The sequence below is a fragment of the Lagenorhynchus albirostris genome, chromosome 6 (genome assembly GCF_949774975.1).
Source record: "Lagenorhynchus albirostris chromosome 6, mLagAlb1.1, whole genome shotgun sequence".
Taxonomy (NCBI): Eukaryota; Metazoa; Chordata; class Mammalia; order Artiodactyla; family Delphinidae; genus Lagenorhynchus; species Lagenorhynchus albirostris.
In genome coordinates, this window is record NC_083100.1 from 54,728,792 (window position 1) to 54,751,514 (window position 22,723).

The 22,723-nt window shown below is 38.6% G+C and overlaps 1 protein-coding gene and 1 non-coding gene across 2 annotated transcripts in view; both read right to left on the minus strand.

Moving 5' to 3' along the window:
- The window catches only part of OSBPL6 (oxysterol binding protein like 6), a 207,317-nt gene that overhangs the window by 21,208 nt on the left and 163,386 nt on the right, over positions 1-22,723 (minus strand). The window contains exons 12-15 of the mRNA XM_060152564.1: positions 18,437-18,511; positions 12,846-13,011; positions 8,967-9,100; positions 781-888 (exon numbers count right to left, since the gene is read on the minus strand). Of these exons, the coding sequence (XP_060008547.1) occupies positions 781-888; positions 8,967-9,100; positions 12,846-13,011; positions 18,437-18,511 (483 nt within the window). The remainder of the gene's footprint in view (positions 1-780; positions 889-8,966; positions 9,101-12,845; positions 13,012-18,436; positions 18,512-22,723) is intronic.
- LOC132522512 (small nucleolar RNA SNORA79) lies at positions 12,439-12,582 on the minus strand. The gene has a single exon (XR_009541253.1). It is a non-coding gene; the product is annotated as a small nucleolar RNA SNORA79 (small nucleolar RNA).

The window sequence follows — 22,723 nt, forward strand, 5'->3', positions numbered from 1 at the left end:
GCCTTAGTATTAGTTAAAACTCTCACCTTGTTACATGTATTACTGTTGAAAAGTATAAATTCTCATGGCTAAAAATAATAATTTTATAAAGGATTATAAACAGAATTATACACTCAAGTTTAGCCCAAATACTGAATGTTCTCCTATCCTCTAACCATTTCTTCAAAAATTCTTCTGAAAAATGGAGTAATAGCACCTACCTCAGAGAGTTGTTGGGGGTGTGAAATGAGATAACATGTATAAACTGGGTTAGCACAATGCCAAGCACATAGTAAGCATTCACTTGACACGCGTTAACCATTAATTATTAGCATCATCATCAGTAGGAGCTGTAGCAGCACTAATAGTAGTATCTTAGTAAGGTCAGGTGACTTTTCTTCTTAGATAGGACTTTTAAAACAAACCTTAAGCAAACTTTTATTTAGCACCTTCTCAGCTGAAAGAGTTTGTTTTCAACATTTCATGGGCCACTGATGATAAGAAATATTTCAAATGAAGAGTGAGAGAAAATTCACAAGCTGGAGTATATACAAACTAAATATTCAGTAGCATGAGATGAACATAGGAATAAATAAAAACAGACAACGGATCACCAATAATCAATGATGTCAAGCTCATGTACATCCTTCACTCCAAAGAACACTGAACTGTCAGCAACACAATATTTATGCAGGGAATCGTATCAGCAGTGAAAGAACTGTATAAAAAATAAATAAAAATAGGCAGTAGATTTAGGTGCTATAAAATAAGTATTCTACATCTATTAAAAATGAGTCTTACCTCATCAGGGCTAGGAATAATATTTACACTGACAACCTGATCACAAATAATAGATTCTGAATGTATTCTGTTCAACCGACTCCTTAGTTCAGCATTCTGGTTGAGTGCCTTAAAATAACAAAAACCGCATATGTAATTTCAAGTTGTGACGCAAGCATAAAGCAGAACAAGCACACAGGTACACTTTAGACAACAAAGTCTTATGATGTTCTTAGCTGAAACTTTTGGAGCCACCATAGGCCAGATCCCCCTGGTAAGAAGGAAATAAATGGCTCAGAATTAAGGCACTCATTTTTTTTGCAATATAAGACTACTACTTAGTAGGTTAGTGGGTTGAAAGAGTTAATGGATTTCATAAAAATGATTCATGGGATTTTCTCTCCCTTACAGTCAGGTCCATTACACCCAAGCCCAGTCTACCACCACATATATATCACATTTTACACCCTAGGATAAAAATTATTGAGTCTTTCCTTTTTTTTTTTTTTTGGTTTTAGTTTCTAAAATTTGGGAGTTGTTTCAAAACCAGATATCTTAAAAATTATTTGGAAATGTAGTGAACAGTGAACTGGCTTTATTTTATATCTAGAGCTATATTTTAGAGCTATATTTTAGTCTGGTGAAAGAAAATAGTTGTCTTTCCACTTTCTAGGAGCACATAATTAATACCTATGACAGTACCGCAGAACTAACTCAAGCGTAGACCAAAGATGCCTTCCTTGAACAGTGTAAATATCGACAAGTATAATAAAGAACATATCACAAAAAGGAAACTAACTCCAAGCTACCTGCATCTCATGACTTTTAACACATCCTAACTCAGCATCAGTAAAACACCATCTGCTACAACCCAGTTTAGAGGGTGGGGCAAGAAGAGAACAGCTTTACATAAGCATGGGCTCCCTAACAGGGGCCCTGTGGACAGAGGCACATGGAGCGCATTAGTGCATGGGAACCTGTTCCATATACAGAAGACACATGTAGCTGACTGGATTACACCAAGTCTCAAGTAAAAGACCTTTGTGAGGACAAAGCCCAGTGAAAAGCTGGACAGCTCCTTTCCTTTCCATTAAAACCAGCAATTAGAAGATGGAAGTGAATGTTTCAGAGTGAAAGATAAATGTCAGGACTTACTGAAGAGTACATCTGCCCCAGGGAGTGAGGATTCTGCTTTTCTTTGTAAAGAGTCGATGACTACGGGAAACCAATACATAGACAAATATAACAGCATAACTATAACTCTGTACCTATTAAATCACCCAGGATAAATTACACAGTGGCTAAACTTCACACTTGCATTGAGTGGTGCAGAATCCTTGGGCATGGAGCACAGAACAGCCCCTCTCCCTTCATCCCAGCTTTTGCTTTTTAAGAAGAAAACTGTTCACTCACAGCTTTTGGCTTTTGTTTAAAGTCTTTAGAACCAGTTCATAAAATATGTGTAAAATAGAACACACTTGGTCTTGTGGGCTGTCAAGTATTGATGGATTAAAGGCGGACACAGATCCTACAGTCATATTGCAGACAGGAGGAAATATGTGTCCAGTTCTCTGAGAAAACAGGGATGTGTTAGTGAGAAAAAAGCTGATTACTTTTTTAGTAAATAAACCATGTGCTTCCTAATACCTTTATATTCTGCAAAAGTGCTCAGGATCATTTTTCTTGGAGCAAAATCTCGAACACTTGAAATTTGAAAAATAAAATACTGTATCATTCGTATTCTTTGTGACTACATATGCTTATTTGTTCTTTCATTATTTTTCTGTCCACAAGTGTACTGAAAGCTGTCTTAGTTATTGAAATAATTGGAACCAGATATATTTTGTTGTCTTGGAAGTAGGAGGCCTCGTTGTAGGTTGTTTGATGGTTTTAATTGCAGAATCACATTCATGGCTTCAGGGTTTCACACAAATCTTAACTAAGGGTTCCTCCAGAGTAACTGCACCTTCTGTTGCCCCTGGAACAGAGTTAACAAAACAAACCCCACAAAAACTCAAGGGCAAGGATAAGTAATGTTTTTTTCAGAGGGTGGGAATTTTACACACAAGTTTCCCATTTATAAGGAAACTTGGAGAATTGTTTGCTCTGGATGTTTAAAGAAAGTTAAATTCCCATTTAAGCGCTCATCTCATCCAGTATTCATTAAATGTAATCTTGCCTACAGGTGTGTGTGAAGGCACACAAGGTGGCCTCTAGCTGATAATATCAATAGGAAATGAGATGAAAATTAAAGGAATATTGTATTAATAATATATATGCAGTGGTAGAAAAACGTTACGTGGCACAAAAAAGCGTGGAAATAAATAACTATTCCAACTCTGGCAACCCCAAGGGCAGAGAGTGTAAGCAGATGCGGAGCATGCAACAGCCCATTTCTGTGTGTCTTGCCAGGACGGCTCCTCCTTTTGCCTCAATCACACAGACTGTTTTGAAGTTGGCTACAACCAAGCACCATGAGCGCTCTAAGGGAGTGCTCAGGACCACATTTGTTACCTCCCTCCCTGAAGCTCACCTATTTTCTCTACGACGATATTATGGAAACATCCTTGGGAACATCGAGGTATACAGATATTTTCAGTGAAATGACACTATTAGTGATAATTAACATAGAAGAGCCCAGTTGATGGCAGAAACAATATACAGAATGCACCCGAGGAGTCCGTACAGTGGTGAAGCGAGGGAAAAGGAGGCACGTCGCCAACCACTTGCACCAGCTCATGAGCAAGAAAAGCCATGGAAACTTGTGAGTAATAACATTGCTCCAGGAGTGGCAGACGGGGCCAAGGCCTAGCAGGCAGGAAGCAGCCTCGGGCTCAGGAACTGTGCCTAGATTCTTTAGGAAGTCTCACTACTTGCTTCCATAAGTGAGTTCAGACCGCACTACAAACTCTCCGCAAAGTATACTCATTTTCCCACACCTCACGTCCCTCATACACATTCAAGCGTAATATATCCAAGAAACACATAATTCCTGACCCATCTATAAAAGAAGTTACCATCTTGAAGTTCTGAGCCAGAGTTAATTGCCCAAATCCTCACCTCCTTGGCTATTAACTACCATTCACCCTCCTAGGCAGACAATGGGTGAGAATTTACCCTAGACTGGGTGAGACTCTGGCATAGCATATGCATTTTACTGAATGGAACTGTGGGTTCTGGGAAGGACACACAGAAGCCTGAAGGCTGGAGAAAGATATGAAACATGGCAATATGGGATCACCAGAAGACTTAAACACTTCAGATAAAAGCAAAACTGGTTGAAAAGGAGTGAGAATATGAGTATGGAAACTGTCAAAGCTAGAGCTATCAAGAACCTGGGTATCTCTTAAAAATCACCTTGTTTTTTATTTAAAAAAATACTATTATAGTGTATTTGGAAAACACAAAAAAGTAGAAAAATATTTTAAAAAATTCATACCTTACTACCCAATCAACCAATTTCTGGTAGCTTGGTATATTTCTTTCTTTCTTTCTTTTTTTAAATTTATTTATTTAATTAATTTATTTTTGGCTGCATTGGGACTTCGTTGCTGCACGTGGGCTTTCTCTCTAGTTGCAGTGAGCGGAGGCTACTCTTTGTTGCGGTGTGTGCACTTCTCATTGTGGTGGCTTCTCTTGTTGGGGAGCACGGGCTCTAGGCGTGCGGACTTCAGTAGTTGTGGCATGTGGGTTCAGTAGTTGTGGCTCGTGGGCTCTAGAGCACAGGCTCAGTAGTTGTGGCACATGGGCTTAGTTGCTCTGTGGCATGTGGGATCTTCCCGGACCAGGGCTTGAACCAGTGTCCCCTGCATTGGCAGGCGGATTCTTAACCACTGCGCCACCAGGGAAGCCTGGTAGCTTGGTATAGTTCTTTCTAGCTTCTTTTCTTATGCATTTTCCACATTATTTAATGGGAACATACTCTACATCCTGTGTCTGCCACTTATTCTTTGTACACAGATATTTATTTTATGTTTCAAACTCTTCACAAATGTGGTTTTAATAACTGCAGAACAAGTGATTATTTTCTACTCTTGGGCACTTACGTTGTTACTGATTGTCATTAGGATAAATAATGCTGCCATGAACGTTTATGTGCATATAGGCTTTCTACATTCAGCATTAACCCCTTAGGTTATACATATCAGCCATGGACCAAAGGGTCAAAGGGTCAAATATTTTTAAGGCTTTTAATAAATATTGCCAAATTATGTCCAAAATGACATCAATTTAAAGTTACTGGATAGCTAAAAAAAAGATGTAAAGGATTCTATGAAGAATATCTTCATATACAACAAATTTGGCCAAGTCTCAGGGAACTCTGAAATTCAGGAACAAATACACTTAAAACATTTATCCCAACACAGAATACTTATTTTGGATGTATAAAATGTTGTAGACAGGAAGGATGGTAAACGCTATGACTGGGATCTTAATTATGCTGCTATGTGCCTTAAGCCAATGTTTTTGCTTACATTCCCAAACATACCACGTTTCACCGATTCTAATACGCACAATTCCTCAAACATTAACACCTCTGAAGCGCTGGTCAGTTTAATTGACAGTTTTTTCTTTCTTAGTAATGCACAGAATGATGGCACATCTAACGGTGGACGCCGTACTGATTTAATGAAATTCAGTAACTCTAGACTGAGTACTGGGTCATATTCCGCTGCTCACATTTGTATGGACCCAACACCCAATGCATTTAGCACAAGCTGTGTACAAACTCCGGGGCCAGAAATCAAACTGGTAATAGTGACGGAGTGTAATGTATTGAGGACAGACTCAAGGCAAGTTGAATCTTTCCTTATAGTAATCTAGGGTGCTGAGTTTACCATAGGCTTACTATATACTATTTGATTTTGGTGTTCAGTACTTAAAATTATAGCTGCTGTGAAATAAGGTCATTTACAAAGGGATACATGCCACACAAAATACCTTGTCCTACAGGTGTAAATCCAACATCTATGCTGCCTTTCAGGTGTAAAAGTTTACTTTTAAAGCTTCATGGGGTAAAATAACAGAATTATGTACATTTTTGTATATGTATAGATCAGGGATGAAATACTACTTTAGAAGAGAAATTCATTATACTGTTCAGCCTTGCAAATTATTACATGCCCAAGGCAGGTAAAAATTTATGCTGAGCATGTAGTGAAGAATGCTAATTTTACTTATCTTATTATGCTATGTACCTTCTAAAAGGATGATGGAATTTGCCAAGTTGATATATTTAGAAGCTTTATTGAAAAGCTGCATTTTAATCATCAGACCTATATCAAATCAGACTTACGTCAAATAAAAAATAAGCTTTAAAAACGTAAGACTAATCTAAGAAGTTATTTAAACAGTCTCTCTCTCTCTTTCCCTTTCTGGGGGGAGACTTGGATTGGTAACTGCTCATTAAAAAAATATCTGGGTTTTAACTGATGATACCTGAATAAGGATCAAAGATGTCTTTAGGCTACCTAAAATCACACTATAATGTGAAGTTATATTAACATAGAAACATACGTAGAACAGCTGTCTCAATGTACTCAAGCTATTTCATATCTTGTTCAATCCTTAGTGCTATATTTAAAGAGGCACAATGAAAACAATAGAATTGGCCAATCAGGATGGCTACATCAGTTAATTGTTTCCCATCTTCAATGTCTCCTTATCTGCTAGTTCCTTCCCTTCATGACACAAACAAACTTAGATGACTGCCAAATTCAAGGTTGACTTTCAGTCCATATATCATTTGCTGCTAAGTCAGACCCTGTTAACCTTTTCGTTATTGAAATTATCAAAACTGTTTACCCTTGATCTCAATGATCATAGCTATCTAAATGTGTCAGCTGTTTACCCTGGGTTTCCATCAAAGGATCCTCGTTTTTTCAGCTTGTCCTTTAAATTCTAATGTTCTCTATGGCAGCTCCATTGGCCTCTTTTATTCTGACTGAAAACACAATTTATCAACATCTATAAATTCACCGATATACGGGGGTATCCACATCTTCCTGCCAGGGCCTCTCTCCTGAGCCCTAGAGCTCAGGAGGAAATGACCCACCCAGTGGGAAGGTATGTACAGAACACAAGGATGTGAACACAGCCAAGATGCTGTGATAACACAGAACTGGAAGCACTGAATTCGCTAGTGGACAGGGTATAACTATCTTTATAGTCCCAAATTATTTTCAAATTTTTTGAGTTCAAGAAAATGAAGTAAATATAACACGCCCTGCCCCTTGCAAATAATCCAACAAAAATCTATTGAGGTTCTAAGTCTAGATGCAAATAAATGTTTAGACAAGAGAAGGAAACATTTAACCCAAAGCACGCAGTTGATGTGATTTCATTTTATTTTACTTTTATTAGGTTGGTAACAGCTGCTGCTGTCTCCTGAGGTCCATCAAGGACCAATTCTTCCACGAACCTGATCTCTGGGTCTGCTCACAGCTCAGGCATCTCTCATTTCTCTGAACACGCAGAGGCCTGGAAATCTGCACCGCTCATGTGCCACTGGGAATGGACTACAGCATGGTCCATTTAACTGTTTCCTGAGTAAATACTGCTCATCTCAGTAGTCAGATCATGAACTTCCTGGGAACATGGCCAGGGCTACTTTTAACTTGGTGTCCTATACCTTGCACTGTACCTGAAGTACAGTAGTTGAATGAAACACAATGAATGAATGAACAAATGAATGACTGCTTATAATTGCTCTTCATCACCATTTCTAATCTCAGCTGACCTCCCAAACTTAGATGTGTTTACTATTCTCTGTCTTACCAACAAGCAAATAAAAGCAAGCAGGCGGGAAACAAGCATATTTTCTTATTTTTCTTAGTACAAGCTTATCTCATACCACTAAGACTTCAATCTTAATACATCTGAAGAAAAACACTGCAACATGTAGGGGGACAACAGTGTATTTGACACATTTACAAGATGACATACAAGATGTTTACTAACCATTATTCTGATCTTTCTGATTCATGATCCTTTCAGGATCACGATTCAGAAGATCGATTAACATGGACTAGGTGTTCAACAGATACATGACATGAGATCAGTACAGGGCAACCGTTCAAGTGTGCATGTGAAGGAAGCCCTCTGAAGACTGGAACACAGTTGCCACTTTGAATGCTCAGGCTCTCGAGTTCCCTAGTTTTGCACTGGAAGCAGCATATGCACCTCAACTGACAGTGTTTGATGGCAAACAGCAGAACGTGTGGCCCAGAAAACAGCATTCAATAATGTGAAACTTAATGCTGAAAAGAAGCTGACAGGTCAGGTACATAAAACATGGTGAGACCGGTTTAAGTCTAATTTTCAGGAACTGAGGGAAACTCTTCAAGCAGGAGCTGATCCACATGGAAAACCACTTACCCAGGATTTGCTTGCTCCTTCGCTCTGATCCAAGGCACCAGGAAGTGAACAATATTTTATATAAACACTGAGTTCTCACACAAAATCAATAACAACATTGAAGTCTCAAAGGAAGTTTTAAAGGTTAATTTATAGACTAAATGAAAATATTTCAGAGGAAGTGCTCAGTGTAAGAAAGCATTAAGGGCAGTTTTAAAGGATTTTTAACAGAGATTTCAACCTTGAAATACACAGGGACTTGATTAGTATTAATAAGATCAATATAATATATATTGAGTAATATTTATTATAGTGTAAAATATATACTGAAATATATATAAGAGTCTAGCCTCAGGGAGCATAACTTAGGAAGAAAATCCTAAAAGTGCAAATCAGAATAGAAAAAATACGTCATAGTTATCAGTAATTTTCAACAGATTAAAATGTAAGTGGGAAAAAATAGTAAGTGTGGAAGATCTGGTAGATTTTGTCTATTTGACATTGGATCAAACATATTCTGGAACATAACTGTTTAAATGTGTATGTAAATCATGTATAAATGCACGATTTTTTTTTTTTAAACCAGGGACTGTGTTATAATGACTACAGAGAGGCATTAAAAGTATTCAATCAGCCAAAATAGCAATTATGTTTGCAAGCAAGTTTGGTTGATTTTCACTCTTACCTTGATATTGTTTGGAAGAAAAGTAATAAAATGTAATATTGACACTGCAATGTCTTGGGAGAATTTCAGATGATGTGCCATCCCCATGATGGATTGCCTCCACCCCCATCTTTGGCTTATAGGGTTAGGAATGTATTATGAGAGTGAAACAAACACTCTCATTTACCTGAGACAGTGACTGTCGGAGCCGTGCCATCTGCGTGCTGTGGCCTGTATTGTGATCCTGCTCAGAAACCATCTGCTTAAGCTTCTCCTTCTCTATAGCTATGCTATTAAACGCTGACTTCAAAAGAGAATGCACTGCGTGGGGAGAAAAGTAAGAAACAAAGATCAAATGGATCCAGAAAGAATATACAAAATTATAAACTTCTCAGTGCTTTAACTCATGCACAGATATTTTCTGGAAAGTTTATGTTACAGTCTAATTGAAAGTCAGCCATAAAATGGAATCTACCAGAATATCTATACACAAAACAAATATAGGAACGGTAATTAATCAGGATGAAAGTTTTAGCATTTCAAACCAGATAAGCCAACAAAGACCTGGAAGCAGCATATAAAATTATCAATTTTTAAATTTCAATATTTAGAAACTAAACTATAATTCCTAGAAAGAAAAGGGAACAAGTTTTACTCTGCTATATTTGAAGGCAATATTTGAGCAGTTCTGTGTACAATGAAGCCTCATGCAAATCATTTAGAACTATCAAAAATTATTTCCCCAAAGTGTGCACCCAAACAAGAGCATTTTATGAGTCCTGCCAATATAAATAAGACAGCTGTTTTAGAAGTTCTAACTAGTTCTCTTTGGGGTAGGAAATGATTTGGTCTTAAGAACAGCACTTTCATTACTTTCTCAGCCAAGAACATCATGATATCAGAAGTGTTTTTAAAGAGTACAAATTTCCAGTTATAAGATGAATAAGTTCTTGGGATCTAATGTACAGTATAGTGTTATAGTTAATAGTACTGTATTATTTACATGACAGTTGCTAAGAGAGTAGATCTTAAATGTTCTCACCACAAAAAAGAAATGGTGGGACTTCCCTGGTGGCGCAGTGGTGAAGACTCCACACTCCCAATGCAGGGGGCCCAAGTTCAATCCCTAGTCAGGGAACTAGATCCCACATGCATGCCGCAACTTAGGATCTCACCTGCTGCAACTAAGGAGCCAGCAAGCCATAACTAAGGAGCCCACGTGCTGCAACTAAGCAGCCAGTGAGTCACAACTAAGGAGGCTGCGGGCTGCAACTAAGGAACCCACCTGCTGCAACAAAGACCCAGCACAACCAAAGAAATATTTAAAAAAAAAAGAAATGGTATGGTGTTAGCTATCACAATTATTTTCAGTATATAAGTGTATCAAATCAACATGTATACCTTGAACTTATACAATATTACATGTCAATTATATCTCAATAGAGCTGGAAATAAAATAAAACAAAATAAAAGCAACAATAAAAACAACCTCCACCACCATTTCTGCATACCTAACAACATACATTGGTAAAAATTCAAGGCAGTCTTTAATTCTGAAACACAAAAAGGTTGAATTTCCAACTCCTATCTTTACAATAACAGTTTCTATAAAATGCAAAGTCTTCTAAAATAGGGATTTCCTTATAAGAGAAAGGATTTTTTTAAAGAAGTGGAAAAATTTAGCATAAAACAGTGGCCTGAATTAAAGGGGAAAAATGGTGAGATCATAAGGGATTCACAATCTATTGATTTATGTGCTATATTCTAGTTATCAATTTTAAGGTAATAACTTGATAGCTGAAATATGTTAACCCAACTGGCAGCTCTAAAAGTGGACTCTCACTCATTTCACAATCCATAATTCTTCCTAAAGAGTTCATTCAATAGTCATAGAAAAGCCCCCCCCCCTTTTCTTCTAGCACAACTGAAAAGAAAACATGTTGTTTCAACAAAGGCTTTAAAATTCTGTTGAAACTTGGATTTCCTGAAAGCCTCTGGATTGCAACCAAATACACAAAGCTTTCCCAGGGCTACCTTCAAATTTACCCATCTTCCTTTAGAAGCTGTGCTATAGTTAATTCACACATTTGCTGTCTCATTTTACCTGCTGCTATAACCTCACATTAGAAGTAAAAGCTACTGGTTTCCTGGCCATAAATCTATGCTGTTACATAAACAAAATAACATTGCTCTAGTCTAATGACATGATTAGTATCCAGCTAAGACATGCAATAAAAATGTGAAAGGAGTAAAACAGGAGGTGAAAGAGAGGTGGCCTTACAGAATCTCAACTGAAAAATCTATAGAAAAAAAAGGCGGGGGAGATGATATAGTTTAATTGCTTCAGGATTGTGGAATTAAAGAAATCTCTGCTAGCACATCTTTGCTGATGGTTTAAGACTACAGGGCTTCCCTGGTGGCGCAGTGGTTGGGAGTCTGCCTGCCGATGCAGGGGACACAGGTTCGTGCCCTGGTCCGGGAAGATCCCGCATGCTGTGGAGCGGCTGGGCCCGTGAGCCATGGCCGCTGAGCCTGCATGTCCAGAGCCTGTGCTCCACAACGGGAGAGGCCACAACAGTGAGAGGTACCGCCAAAAAAAAAAAAAAAAAAAAAAAAAAGGAGACTATACATTTTTGCTGACTTCAGCATTCCCAGAGATGTCCTCAGTGTGTGCCCCTTCCTTCCTGAGTCACTAGGCTCTTGAGTATTACGGGGGTTACTTGAGATGTTCCATTTAACACACATTTGCAAGAATATTTTATAACCTATTACCAGCGGGCCCAGAGGAAATAAATGTGATTGATTCATAATAAGATGTTAGTGACTGAAAACAACATAATGTGTATCTTTCTCCAAGAGACTGGGAAGGTACTATCATAAGGCACACGCGCACACGCACACACACACACACACACACACACACACACACACAAAGTTTCAGTGGCTGAAATTTAAATACTACAGCAATAAGGGGAGGGAGTTAATTTGGGAGCTGAGGCTCTTCTTGGTAAACACAGACAAGACTGCCCAATCCACCTACACGCCACTCTCCTGCTTCTTATTTATTATACTCTTACTCTCTGTGCCTGATGACAGCAACTGAACTTCTGCAACATGCCTATTGAAAACTTAACATCAAAAAGGAGACTCCAAGGTGGGGTGGACTTCTGCTCCCCTCAAATCTGGACTGGCCTGGGAAGCTCTGACCAGTAGAGTGCAGTGAAGGGACAGTGCTTCAGGTCCAGAGCTGGCTGCTTCCATTCCAATCCACTCCATTCTTTTGGAGCCCTGAGCTGCCATGGAGAGGGAGAAGGAGAGGGACAAAGTTGTGTGCAGCCTCCCAGCGGTCCAACCAAAGTGCTAGTGAAGACACCTTGAACAATTCAGCCCAGCTTCCAGCTGAATACTGTTGAGGGAGCCCAACCAATGCCACGTGGTACAGAAGAACTGCTTAGCTGAGCCTTCCTGAATTCCTTACCCACAAACTGTAAAGTAAAACTTATTATGTCATTTAATAAAAAAAGAGTTTCAAACAGAATGTTTCTTTTCTTTTTTTCCCTTGCTAAGGCTAACTCACAAGTATGTATTAAGTGATGAAAAACAGATGTTGAGTAGTAGTGTCTGCTGACCTGCCTAGGATAATGCCTTTTTTTCCCCCTAAGTGTTTGATTCCGCAAATTTCAGAGAATAAATAGATAATCCCATTATCCTAATATTCTCTGAGTGAAGAAAATCAAATTTTAATTTATGATGACCTACAGTCCTAGTGCCAGGCCTGAAGGCAATAGGAAGAACAGTCATCAAAGGTTAACACCCTTTTTGTCTTTCTGCCTTTCCTTACCCTCAATGCTACTTTCTTTACTCAGTCAAAACTGTAACCCTATGATGTGTGTTCTCCCAGGAGGCGGGCATCATATCCCACTGCATTTTGTTTATAAAACTGCAATAAATATATAAACCATTTGACCTTTCTACCATGACCACCTAAACAAGAATAAGAGAATAAATGGCAACTTCCCATCAAGAAAGAGAGCTTCTCTCAAGGGCACATTATATTTATTGTTACCTTTCTGTGCAATTAGACAAAATTCTTCTTGAAGCTTTGTATAATCCATTGAACTTTCCAGAGGGTCTGTGAGGTGGCTAGGGGGAGTCTGAAATTCAATATCTGCACAAAGGTTGGGGTTGGAGGAATGCAAGCGAACCGGGGACATGGTAGCACTGAAAGGAACCTGAAAGGGGAGGACACAAATTATTAGAGAGCAATAGCACATTGTTCCACCCTCTCTTACATAGAAAAGATCTCTTCCAGTCTCCAGAATAATAGAGTCCTCTCTGAGGACACACTCGGAGACAGTACTCATTTATTTTGCAGGTGGCTGGGTAGGAAGGAGTCTCATTTCCCATAGTTGATTTAGTACTGCCACTGACTCACTGGCTTTTCACTGTCACAGGGAGAGATGATTACACAATGACAGGAAGAACAGGCACAATCCCAGATAAGCTTCAGCTCTGAACCCACAGAAACAGTGCTGGCAGAAAGCAGTCTGAACTGTGACGTAGCTGACCTTCTCTTACAAAGTCTGGGTACTCAAGTCAGAGCACTTTTTATGCCTACTTCTTTCTGAGCCTGGAGCAGGAATTTACTGAACAGGTAAAAATTCAAGAGGTGCGTATACAGAAAGATTCACTTGCTCCATTGCCATTAGATAAAACATAAGTAAGTTTAATACTAAATATAATAATGGCTTAAAGGGACTCACAATTAAATCTGAAATTGATTTATCAAGATGTACTTGTAAATGAAATGTAAGTTACTGCAGTTTACCTTTGTATGTTACATAAACATGGCTTATGAACTGGCCAATACTGAAAAGCATTAAGTAAAAAAAGTCATATTCCTATAGATTTTCCCAAATGGCTAGAGGTACTTCCTTGCCCAGGTTGGATCTGGGCTAGGCTTCTGATGGGTGGAGGCAAAGCACCTTTCCCTCTCCTTCTAGAAGGTTCCACCTGACCATTACAAATGCTGTCAGCCAAACACTCTTGGAAAATGAGAATACCAATTCCTCTTATAAATCAGATTACCAGTAACCTCCCCTAATTCTTACCACACAGATATGCATTCAATTATCTTCAAGAATCAGACTCTCAGACTCCTCCACAAGTTGAATTTTGTATAAATTAAAAGATAATTCACACCCTCTACCTAAGAGAAAATATGCTGTAGGGGGAAGGAACCAATATCTTGTCTGATGTACATGTATGTCAGAACCACTTCCTTTTTTCATTGTTTTATTTAGCTTTAAACCTCATGATAGAAAAAGAGGTGAGGGAGGGACCCTGCAAGCATGTGCCTGTGCACGGAGGATACAGGGATGGAGGAGATGGAGAGACCCCAAAAATCTAGCCTGAGCTGCAGTTGGTGGGTCTGGGTGAGGGCAGTTGAGACTGGAGACGGTCCTTAGGATGTAGCTTTGTCTTGGCAAGGAGTTATTTATCTCAGAAGATATCCAAGGCTTACTGGGAAAGAAAGTGGGCATGAAGCTTTCTCCCCAGTTCTGCTAAGCTAAGCGTGTTAATATATGATCTGTGAAGAATCTGGTATCTGGAGTCATCAAAGTAACTCTTCCTCATCCCCCATGGGGACCTTGGCTACACTGGGCTGGGAGGTGTCAACAGCTTGTTTATCTCATCAGGATCTGAATTCCTGGCTATTCCAGAGAAGAGACACAAAAGTGGCAGATAAGCCATTTGAGAAAATGGAGTCCTTGGGTTCAGTAGTTTGCTGGAATCCTATCCAGGCAACTTTGTGACAGTAATGACTGAGGTTTTTTAGGATATCCATAAGGGAATGGGGTTTATGTGAAAGAATATTTAAAGACAGATAAAGAAAATTTCTGTCCTTGCCTGTGGTGATGCTAAATCTAGAAAGGGCAGTCAGCTCAAGGCCCTCTAGGAGGGACAGAGAGAATCCATGGAAAGGTTGGTGATGAGAAGGTCATGGGCAGAGACTGTGACTTGAGGAAATGGATAGACCAAGGAGTTTGCAGATTTAAGGATATGGTTTCAGGATGCAAGGAACTAGAAGAGCATTTGAGAAAAAGGAATGTGCATGTTCGGTGGTGGGGAATGAAATGTGTTGAGGATCAACAAAAGGGTTTTATCTGCACTCAGGTGCCCTCAACGCTCCGAGGAGGGGCATGGCGTAGGAGAGGGGTCTCCTCCCTTGAGTGGATAGGGAGGCTGGGGGAGCAGTAGTGATGGGAGGCCAGGGTATAGTGGAGGCCCAGAGAGTCCAGTGAGGACCGAGACTTGTTCCTGAGATAAATGGGCTCTTTATTAAAAGTTGGAATCAGACACTGAGAAGAAAAACATGTTACAAATTTATATTTTGAACATAATGGAAGTTTAAATTGGCAATTAAAATGGTAAAAATGATTTTGTATATAAGCCACAGGGAAAGGGACTTGGAATGCTCTATTCAAACTGCAGTCAAACAGTTCCCTGGGACATTGAAAACTAATATTTATATACTTCTGACTGAAAATGTTTACATTGATTTTTTTTTTTTTGCTTAAAATAAGTATGTGGAATGGATTATTGTAATTGAAAAATTCATAAAATGAAATTGAAAACACAAATTGAGATGTATTAATCTAACTCTAACTGAATATCTCTTCAGCCTGGGGGCTTATTTACTCAGTTTTTTATTCATCAATGTGAGTATTATGGGATTTGAAAATTTAAACGGTAACTAGGTTCTCTGTCAGTGATGACTGGAGTGGGGCTGTCTACAGCTCTCAATGTTTGTATGTGAGAAACCTCAATGCTGGAAATGCAACTTCACATCCTCCTTAGGAAAGAAATCCAAGGCTTCCTTGAAATCCTGTGACAGGGAGGAAGCCTGATCCTGGAATATTCTGGTACCAGTAACTGCAGTTTGGAAGGGGGCTGTTAGGAGACGCTTTTATCACCTGTCTATAAAGAAGCCAAAAGAGAAACAGATTGACAGTGGACTACTGGCACTGAAATTTAGCAGTGGTAAACATGAATAAAAAAGAGAACACACAACAGCAAGTCTAAGGAAGATATTGAGCATACACAACTCACGGAGCCAATATGAAAAGTCACCTGCTACTGGTACTCTGCATCACACGTACAGGGATGCTAGTGTGGGGTACTGATTGCACTGGGACTCTTGGGGTCTTTCCACGGGGAGGGGCCAGCGTTTCTCCTTTCCAACCCCCTATTCTGTTGGGCCTGCCTGATGGTGCAAGTGGACCATTATGGATGCTAGTGCTAAGAATCAACAAGAATAAATCTCTGGAACATCCTGGGTGTACTTGTCTTTGGGAGCAATCTCAGCTGCCCTACACACCTAAGTGGGCAAGGAGAACAAGTAGCTGGAGTCATTTGGAAGAATTCCAGACAAAAGGCAACTAGCAGGATAGGACAGACTCCAAATGTGTGGGCTAACTTTACTGTTGGGAAGAGGAAAGGCAGGGAATTAAGGGGAACCACTGCACTAAAAGAAACAGGAGGGCTGAGTCACAAGCAACAGGTCACTGCGATGTGGGCAAGGGGGCTGAGGGAGCCAGCGGAAGGTCCTGCTAGATGTTGTCCTGCTCTGGTATGGAGTTAAAAGCTATAGATCCTAGAGGGTTTAGAGTAACCACTCCCTCTAGTTATTCCTGAATACATGACTAAATGCTGCCAGCTTCATTCATTAGATGCTCTAAGTTATTCTTAACCTCTGTGGTCACAGCTACCCTGGAGGAGGTGAGCATTAATACCTCCATCTTTCAAAAGCTTTTTCTCTTGTACTCCCAACTAAAAAAAAAAAAAAAATCAACCTATTCAAATAGGTTCTAATCTCAGTTTTATTATATTCACTATATGTATCTGCAATCAAAAAATGAACACAGTAGAAACACAATCACTTCCCTGCATGCCATCTTAGAAGTACATTAGTTAAGGAAACATTTGTATTTTCATAAAATGACTGACCCTCCCTTTCCATACTGAGATATTGTTCTCTCTGTAATAATCATTTGGATTTCTGAATTTTGTAAATGAAAGGTTACATTTAAGAATTTAAAAATTGACTTTACGTGGATTTATTGTCAGAATCTGTTACCATGTCAGTATGAGACACTTTTTTCATCTGTATTTGAATACATGCATAAGATAGACATTAACCATGAAATCAATTTCAAAAATTTGTTTGTTCAAGTGTTCACAAAACTGTGAGTTTAAGAGTCAGTCCCTGGGGCTTCCCTGGTGGCGCAGTGGTTAAGAGTCCGCCTGCCAATGCAGGGGACGCGGGTTCATGCCCCAGTCCGGGAAGATCCCACATGCCACGGAGCAGCTGGGCCCGTGAGCCATGGCCGCTGAGCCTGTGTGTCCGGAGCCTGTGCTCCGCAACGGGAGAGGCCACAACAGTGAGAGGTCTGCGTACCGCAAAAAAAAAAAGAGTCAGTCCGTAATAAATTCCATGTCACTTGTTCATTTCATAATCAAAATTATTTCTGTCTCTCAAACAAACCAGCTGAGTACCCAGATATAAATCAAGAGTCAGTCATGAGTTATAAAGTAGAAAACCAACAATCCATACACTAGTATCCATTCTCTTACAATGCAACCAAAATCTTTTCATATTTTTCAGCAATTCTAGTCTTAAAATACATTCCACCAGCAGCAAGAGCAACAAGAGCAGCAATTCAGGAAATCTTACGTAATAGCCAAAAAATTAATGTTTGCCATGAACTCAGTATTCTGTATATAAAAAGTTGATAGGATGTCACGATTAAACAAATATTATGATTTATTTTTATCCAGCATAAGGTTCTTGGTTTACATATTCTATTTTATATTCCACGTGGCAGTTCACTATTCTAAGCACCTTCTATTCAATTTTAAGTTATTTGCCTTATATATCTCAATACTCCCTCTATCCTCCTAACATCCACCCTATCTTCTCTTTAAAAAAAAAAAGCCAAACCAACATCTAGATGTGAATTAAACACCATTTAACTCTGTGGTTCTCTCCTTTCCACACTATATTTTCTGATTTCCAGATCAATATTCTTTCCAGAAAACAACTTTCCTTTGCTAAGTGTAAGTTTGGGTAGCTGCTGAGAGATGATATCAAAATTCACCTTTTCTTACCCTCTCATTTCTTTATTCTCACATCCTTTTCAAATAGTCACATTGCTACCAAAAAAGCACAATTTACGTCTGTAGTAACATGGCTTTTCTTAGAAAAACAGAAATCAGTTAGCAACGGTTCCAATATCAGTATGGCCAAAAAACCAAATAAAAAACCAAAAAGAAAAACCCCCAAACCCACACCGTTTCAGGAAATCGCCCACACACTCCGTTTTGCATCCTTGAATTTAAACTGTTTCTCACACTGAGAGTAGAAGTAGAGATCTGGATCCCATGATAGTTTTCCATTGCAAACCCAAACACCTGTGTGCGAGGCCGGCAGTGCAAAGACAGCCAGAGAACATGCGAGAACCCCGCCAACACAGGAGAGGGCTGTGCTTGATGCCACCGCACACGAGTGGCACCATTAGAACGCGGGGCAGGGTGACACTAGTACACAGTTTCTCATTCTCATTAAACATCCACTTGAGATTGAAATCCACTCACTGTTGTAGCCACTGCTGCTGCTAGCCTCTGCCGGCGCCGAGTTGTGCTGAACTGGCCCTTCGAAGATGGCCCTTCCTGACAGTGAATGAGAGAAGAGGAGGGAGGAGAAAACATGGGATGGGGGAGGGAGAAGACAGGATATGGGAGGATGAAAGATAATCAGACAAGGGAGAGGGAGAATTTTTAACTGAAAGTTGACTTTTGCTAAATCTTAGCATTGAAAATAGCTTGGAGGGGCATTCATACTGTGAGAAGAGTTTATTGTTCTCATGGTAGAACACCCAAACACTTAAATCTATTTGCTGAATATAACCCCTACCCCAAAAGGAGATGGAAAGTTATGAAGTGATGAAGAGCTTACGATTTCAAGGTAAAATAAATGTACGTCTTGTTTTATTCATGCAATGTCATGTTCTACGAAGCCAAAAGGCATTCAGTAGATTGAAGCAAAAAAAAAAAATGAGTTCAGGGAAAAGTGACTAAATAAATAATGTGCAAAGGCTAAAGCAAACAGGTTGTAATGAGAGCCTCCTGTTGGTCAGGAAGAATTTTTTGTCTCTTGCTGGGAGGAAAAAGTAAGGGGAAGGATACCAGGAATCCTCAACTCCCTATGTTTTCTCCTACTATAAGGGTCTCTGGGATTCAATATTAAGAATTATATTGATTTTTGGGTTGAAAAATTTTCCAAGGAGGAAGCCAGTCCCCATAATATAGGAAAGTAATCTCAATGTCCTCAGTGTGCTGGGATAACACCTATAAAAATCGGCTATGAAAATCTGAAAGTATAGGCTTCATTTAGTGATGTGCAACTATGCATAAACCAGTAGAAGAATCTTAGAGCTTGCTTTCTTTCCTTCTTTCTTTTCTTTCTTCTCTTTTTGGTGGACACGATAAAGGGTAATAACACTGCCTTCTAATCAACTCAGCTTTGCTGCATTTGACAGACCCTGACTCTTCAAGGTTGTGAGCAATAAATTCAGTTCTAATTAGCTGAAATGTTCTCAGAGTCACCTAACAGTCAGACTGAGAAAAAACCCAGCATGGCTGTGTTAGTCTTTTTGGAATAACAGAAAAATATTTTAAATTCTTATATCTCCAATTCTCTTTAATTTTCCAAATTATATTCACATTTCTCTCAATCGTCATAAATTTTCTGTGTACGTATATGTATATTAAACACAAACACACACACATAATCTGCTCTAGACAAAACATTTCCTATACAAAATTCCTTTATGCCTACTGTAATAAAAAAAAAGGAGAAAGAATATATTTTTACTCTTCAGTGTAATTTGACCATCTGTGAGATCTAGGATAGCTGCACATGAATGACATAAGGTCATTTATCTGCTACCCCATACCTCCTACTATTCCTTATTCTCTGCAATACCTACGGATCTAGTATTTAATGCATGCTATTAGCAACACAGGAAATGTAACAGCAATCTCTTCTACAGCAACCCTTATAAAATCATTCTCTTCTTGCCCTCCTCCACCTCATTTAAAACACAACCAAACTGTTTTACTGCATGATGATGATACTGAGATTTTTATGAGAATGAGAAATTTGAGCTTTGGGACACAGGAAGTATTTTTTCTAACAGGTAATTCCACAGAGACGTCTAGGACAACTATTGCCTCCAATGAATTACACAATGGATTCTTGAGCTAGCTTCCCAGTGGCTTCAAGGAGAAATACGGTCCAAATTTTAACATTCACATTCACATCGATAGCACAATCTAACTTACCTAAGAATAAGCAATCAAACATCCAGTATAACATGTTCTTCATTTTTACTTTCCTAAGGTCAATTTTTAAAATGATCTATTTTATAATTATTTCAAAAAGTACAACTACTACAGAACGCTGCATACAAACTTCAGTAAAACAAGATCCATAACAACAATAGCAGGAACAATAACCACCACCACCACCGGGCAGTCTAGGTTCCTGCATAAATGTCTGGTGGACTAAAAGTTCCAGATGACAGAGGGGATGAAAAATGAGCCACTCACTACAAAAAATCTCTCAAGTTGGCCACAACAATGAAGAAAGTGGTTCAAGTAGTGAGATGATTAAGGGCTCAAAACAAATACCTGGTATCATGAGACGGGATTCTGATGGTCAAGAAACATTTAAAACAGGAGGGAAAAACCTGTGTATTAGGGTGGGAGAAAGTGGTGTGTATGTTTAATCCACTACAGTAAAAATAAATGCTATGACTTTCTGTAGGTAAAATACTGATGAGTAATGACAGTCATATTAGTCATAGTCATCCCTGGCTGATTTTAAGATTCCCCAGTCAGGTGTGCATGGTGAAGAAACTTCCAAGTAACTTCTCAGTGATAGAGAATGAGCATCCTGAGGGATCCTGGAAGGCCCGTTGGTTTGGGGGAGCAGAAAATGTCTAGGGATGGTACCAAATTCTGCAGCATTCACCCTATGATCCTTTGTTTTACCAGATCAAGTGGAAGTGAGGTTTCTCTTGGAATGATTGATAGCTTACCGCCACCTCTCAGTCTATTTATTTCCACTGGAGTTGGAGCTAAATCTACTTTCGAAAGTTTAACGTTTTCTTTGAGTATGGGATGAGATGGTTTCAATTCCCCCCCAAAATAATTAAACTAGAATCACAAGGGCCATTTTGTTACTCTTTGGCAAAACAGAAACAAGGCAAAAGAGCATAAATGAAAATTTAAGAACAAACCACCCCAAAATGTGACAGGAATATGAAATGGAGAATATTCTCCTGCTTTTTGAACAACTTCTTTTGATGACTCAGAAAAAAATCTCCATAAACTCTCCACACATTGAAAAGCACAGCCTGCGAATAGGAGGGCTATTCAGAATTATACTCTGTTTCCTCCAGAAAACACTGAGTGATATGGGGACCATGGTGGGCCTCGTAACCACAGCAGGAAAGCCAGTGGCATTGCACTCATACACGTTGAGAACCAACCTATTGCAAACCACAGCTGTGAATGGGAATTTGTTCAGTGGGATACTTCATAAAAACAAGATTGAAATGCTATCTATCCACAAATGTATATGTTCTTATGATGCTGGCCTTCTTCAATTATTTTATTTATAATTAAGGTTCTTTTTTCCTGGCTATGATAACCATAGATACCATGCTTAAAAAACAACAACAACAACAAAAAACGACCACCACAAAACTAGACAATCATATGCTCAAAAGCAATTTTAGGCAATTTTCTTGTGAAGTCACTTGGCACATTTGTCTCTATAGTATTAATTTTCTGAAAAGAAGGGAAAACGCACAGAAACATACTGAACAAAAGACCACAAAAAATTGTGTTCATAGAATGTGGACATTCTAACAAAAAAAAAAACACCGATCATTAGTGCTTGTGAAAATTTATTTTCAAATATATCAGATTAGCAAGCAAAGCAACAAAGAGTTTGTTATTCATACATTCAGAATTAAAACACAAAGAATGTTATCAATAAAACTAGAATTAAGGAAGAATTATTGTACTTATTTAAAAGACTGAAGAATTCTAAAAAGCAGTCCCTTTTACCTCTGTGTTAGAATATAGATTGATTTATAGTGCAATAAAAAGAAAAACAAAATCATAAGTCTAATTTTGATTGTGCAGGGCAAGAGTCCTTTATAATATATAGCTAGAATTGGAGTAGCAGAAATTCAAGCTTAAAGCTCTGAAAGTAACATGAATTTTGACGTAAGAGATTTTAGGCATTTGCCATATTTTTGTATCATTGCAATGCAATGACATAAAAGGATCTTACTTTAAAAATTTTAAACTATTCATTTCAACTAAATAACTTATTTACAATGAACTTCAAGTAAATTTATCACAAGCCATGAAGACTTTAGTTCAAATTTTAAAAGTGAATGTTGATGGCCAATAATATTTTTATAGAATCATAGCATTTTAGAGTTGAAAAGGAATTCAAAGATCATCAAGTAAACTCGATCACTTTACCCAGGAGTTAATGGAAGCCCCGAAACTTTAACAGAAATGCATGAGATTATACTGCCAGGAAATCACAGTGATTAGATTAGAACCTAGGTTTGTTACTTTCTAACCTATTGCAGTCCTCATCTCATTTATTGATAGATACAAGTTTGGACAGCGTTAACACATAAAAGCCTCTTTTAAGATCTAGTATATATAAGTGAATTTTCATTACAACCCATTTGATTTTCAGTCTAGATTTTTAAGGTGACTTTTGTTAAAATATGTTTTAATGGTTCCAAGGCCATAATTGAGGATGAAAATGCCACTTTACAGCCATATTAC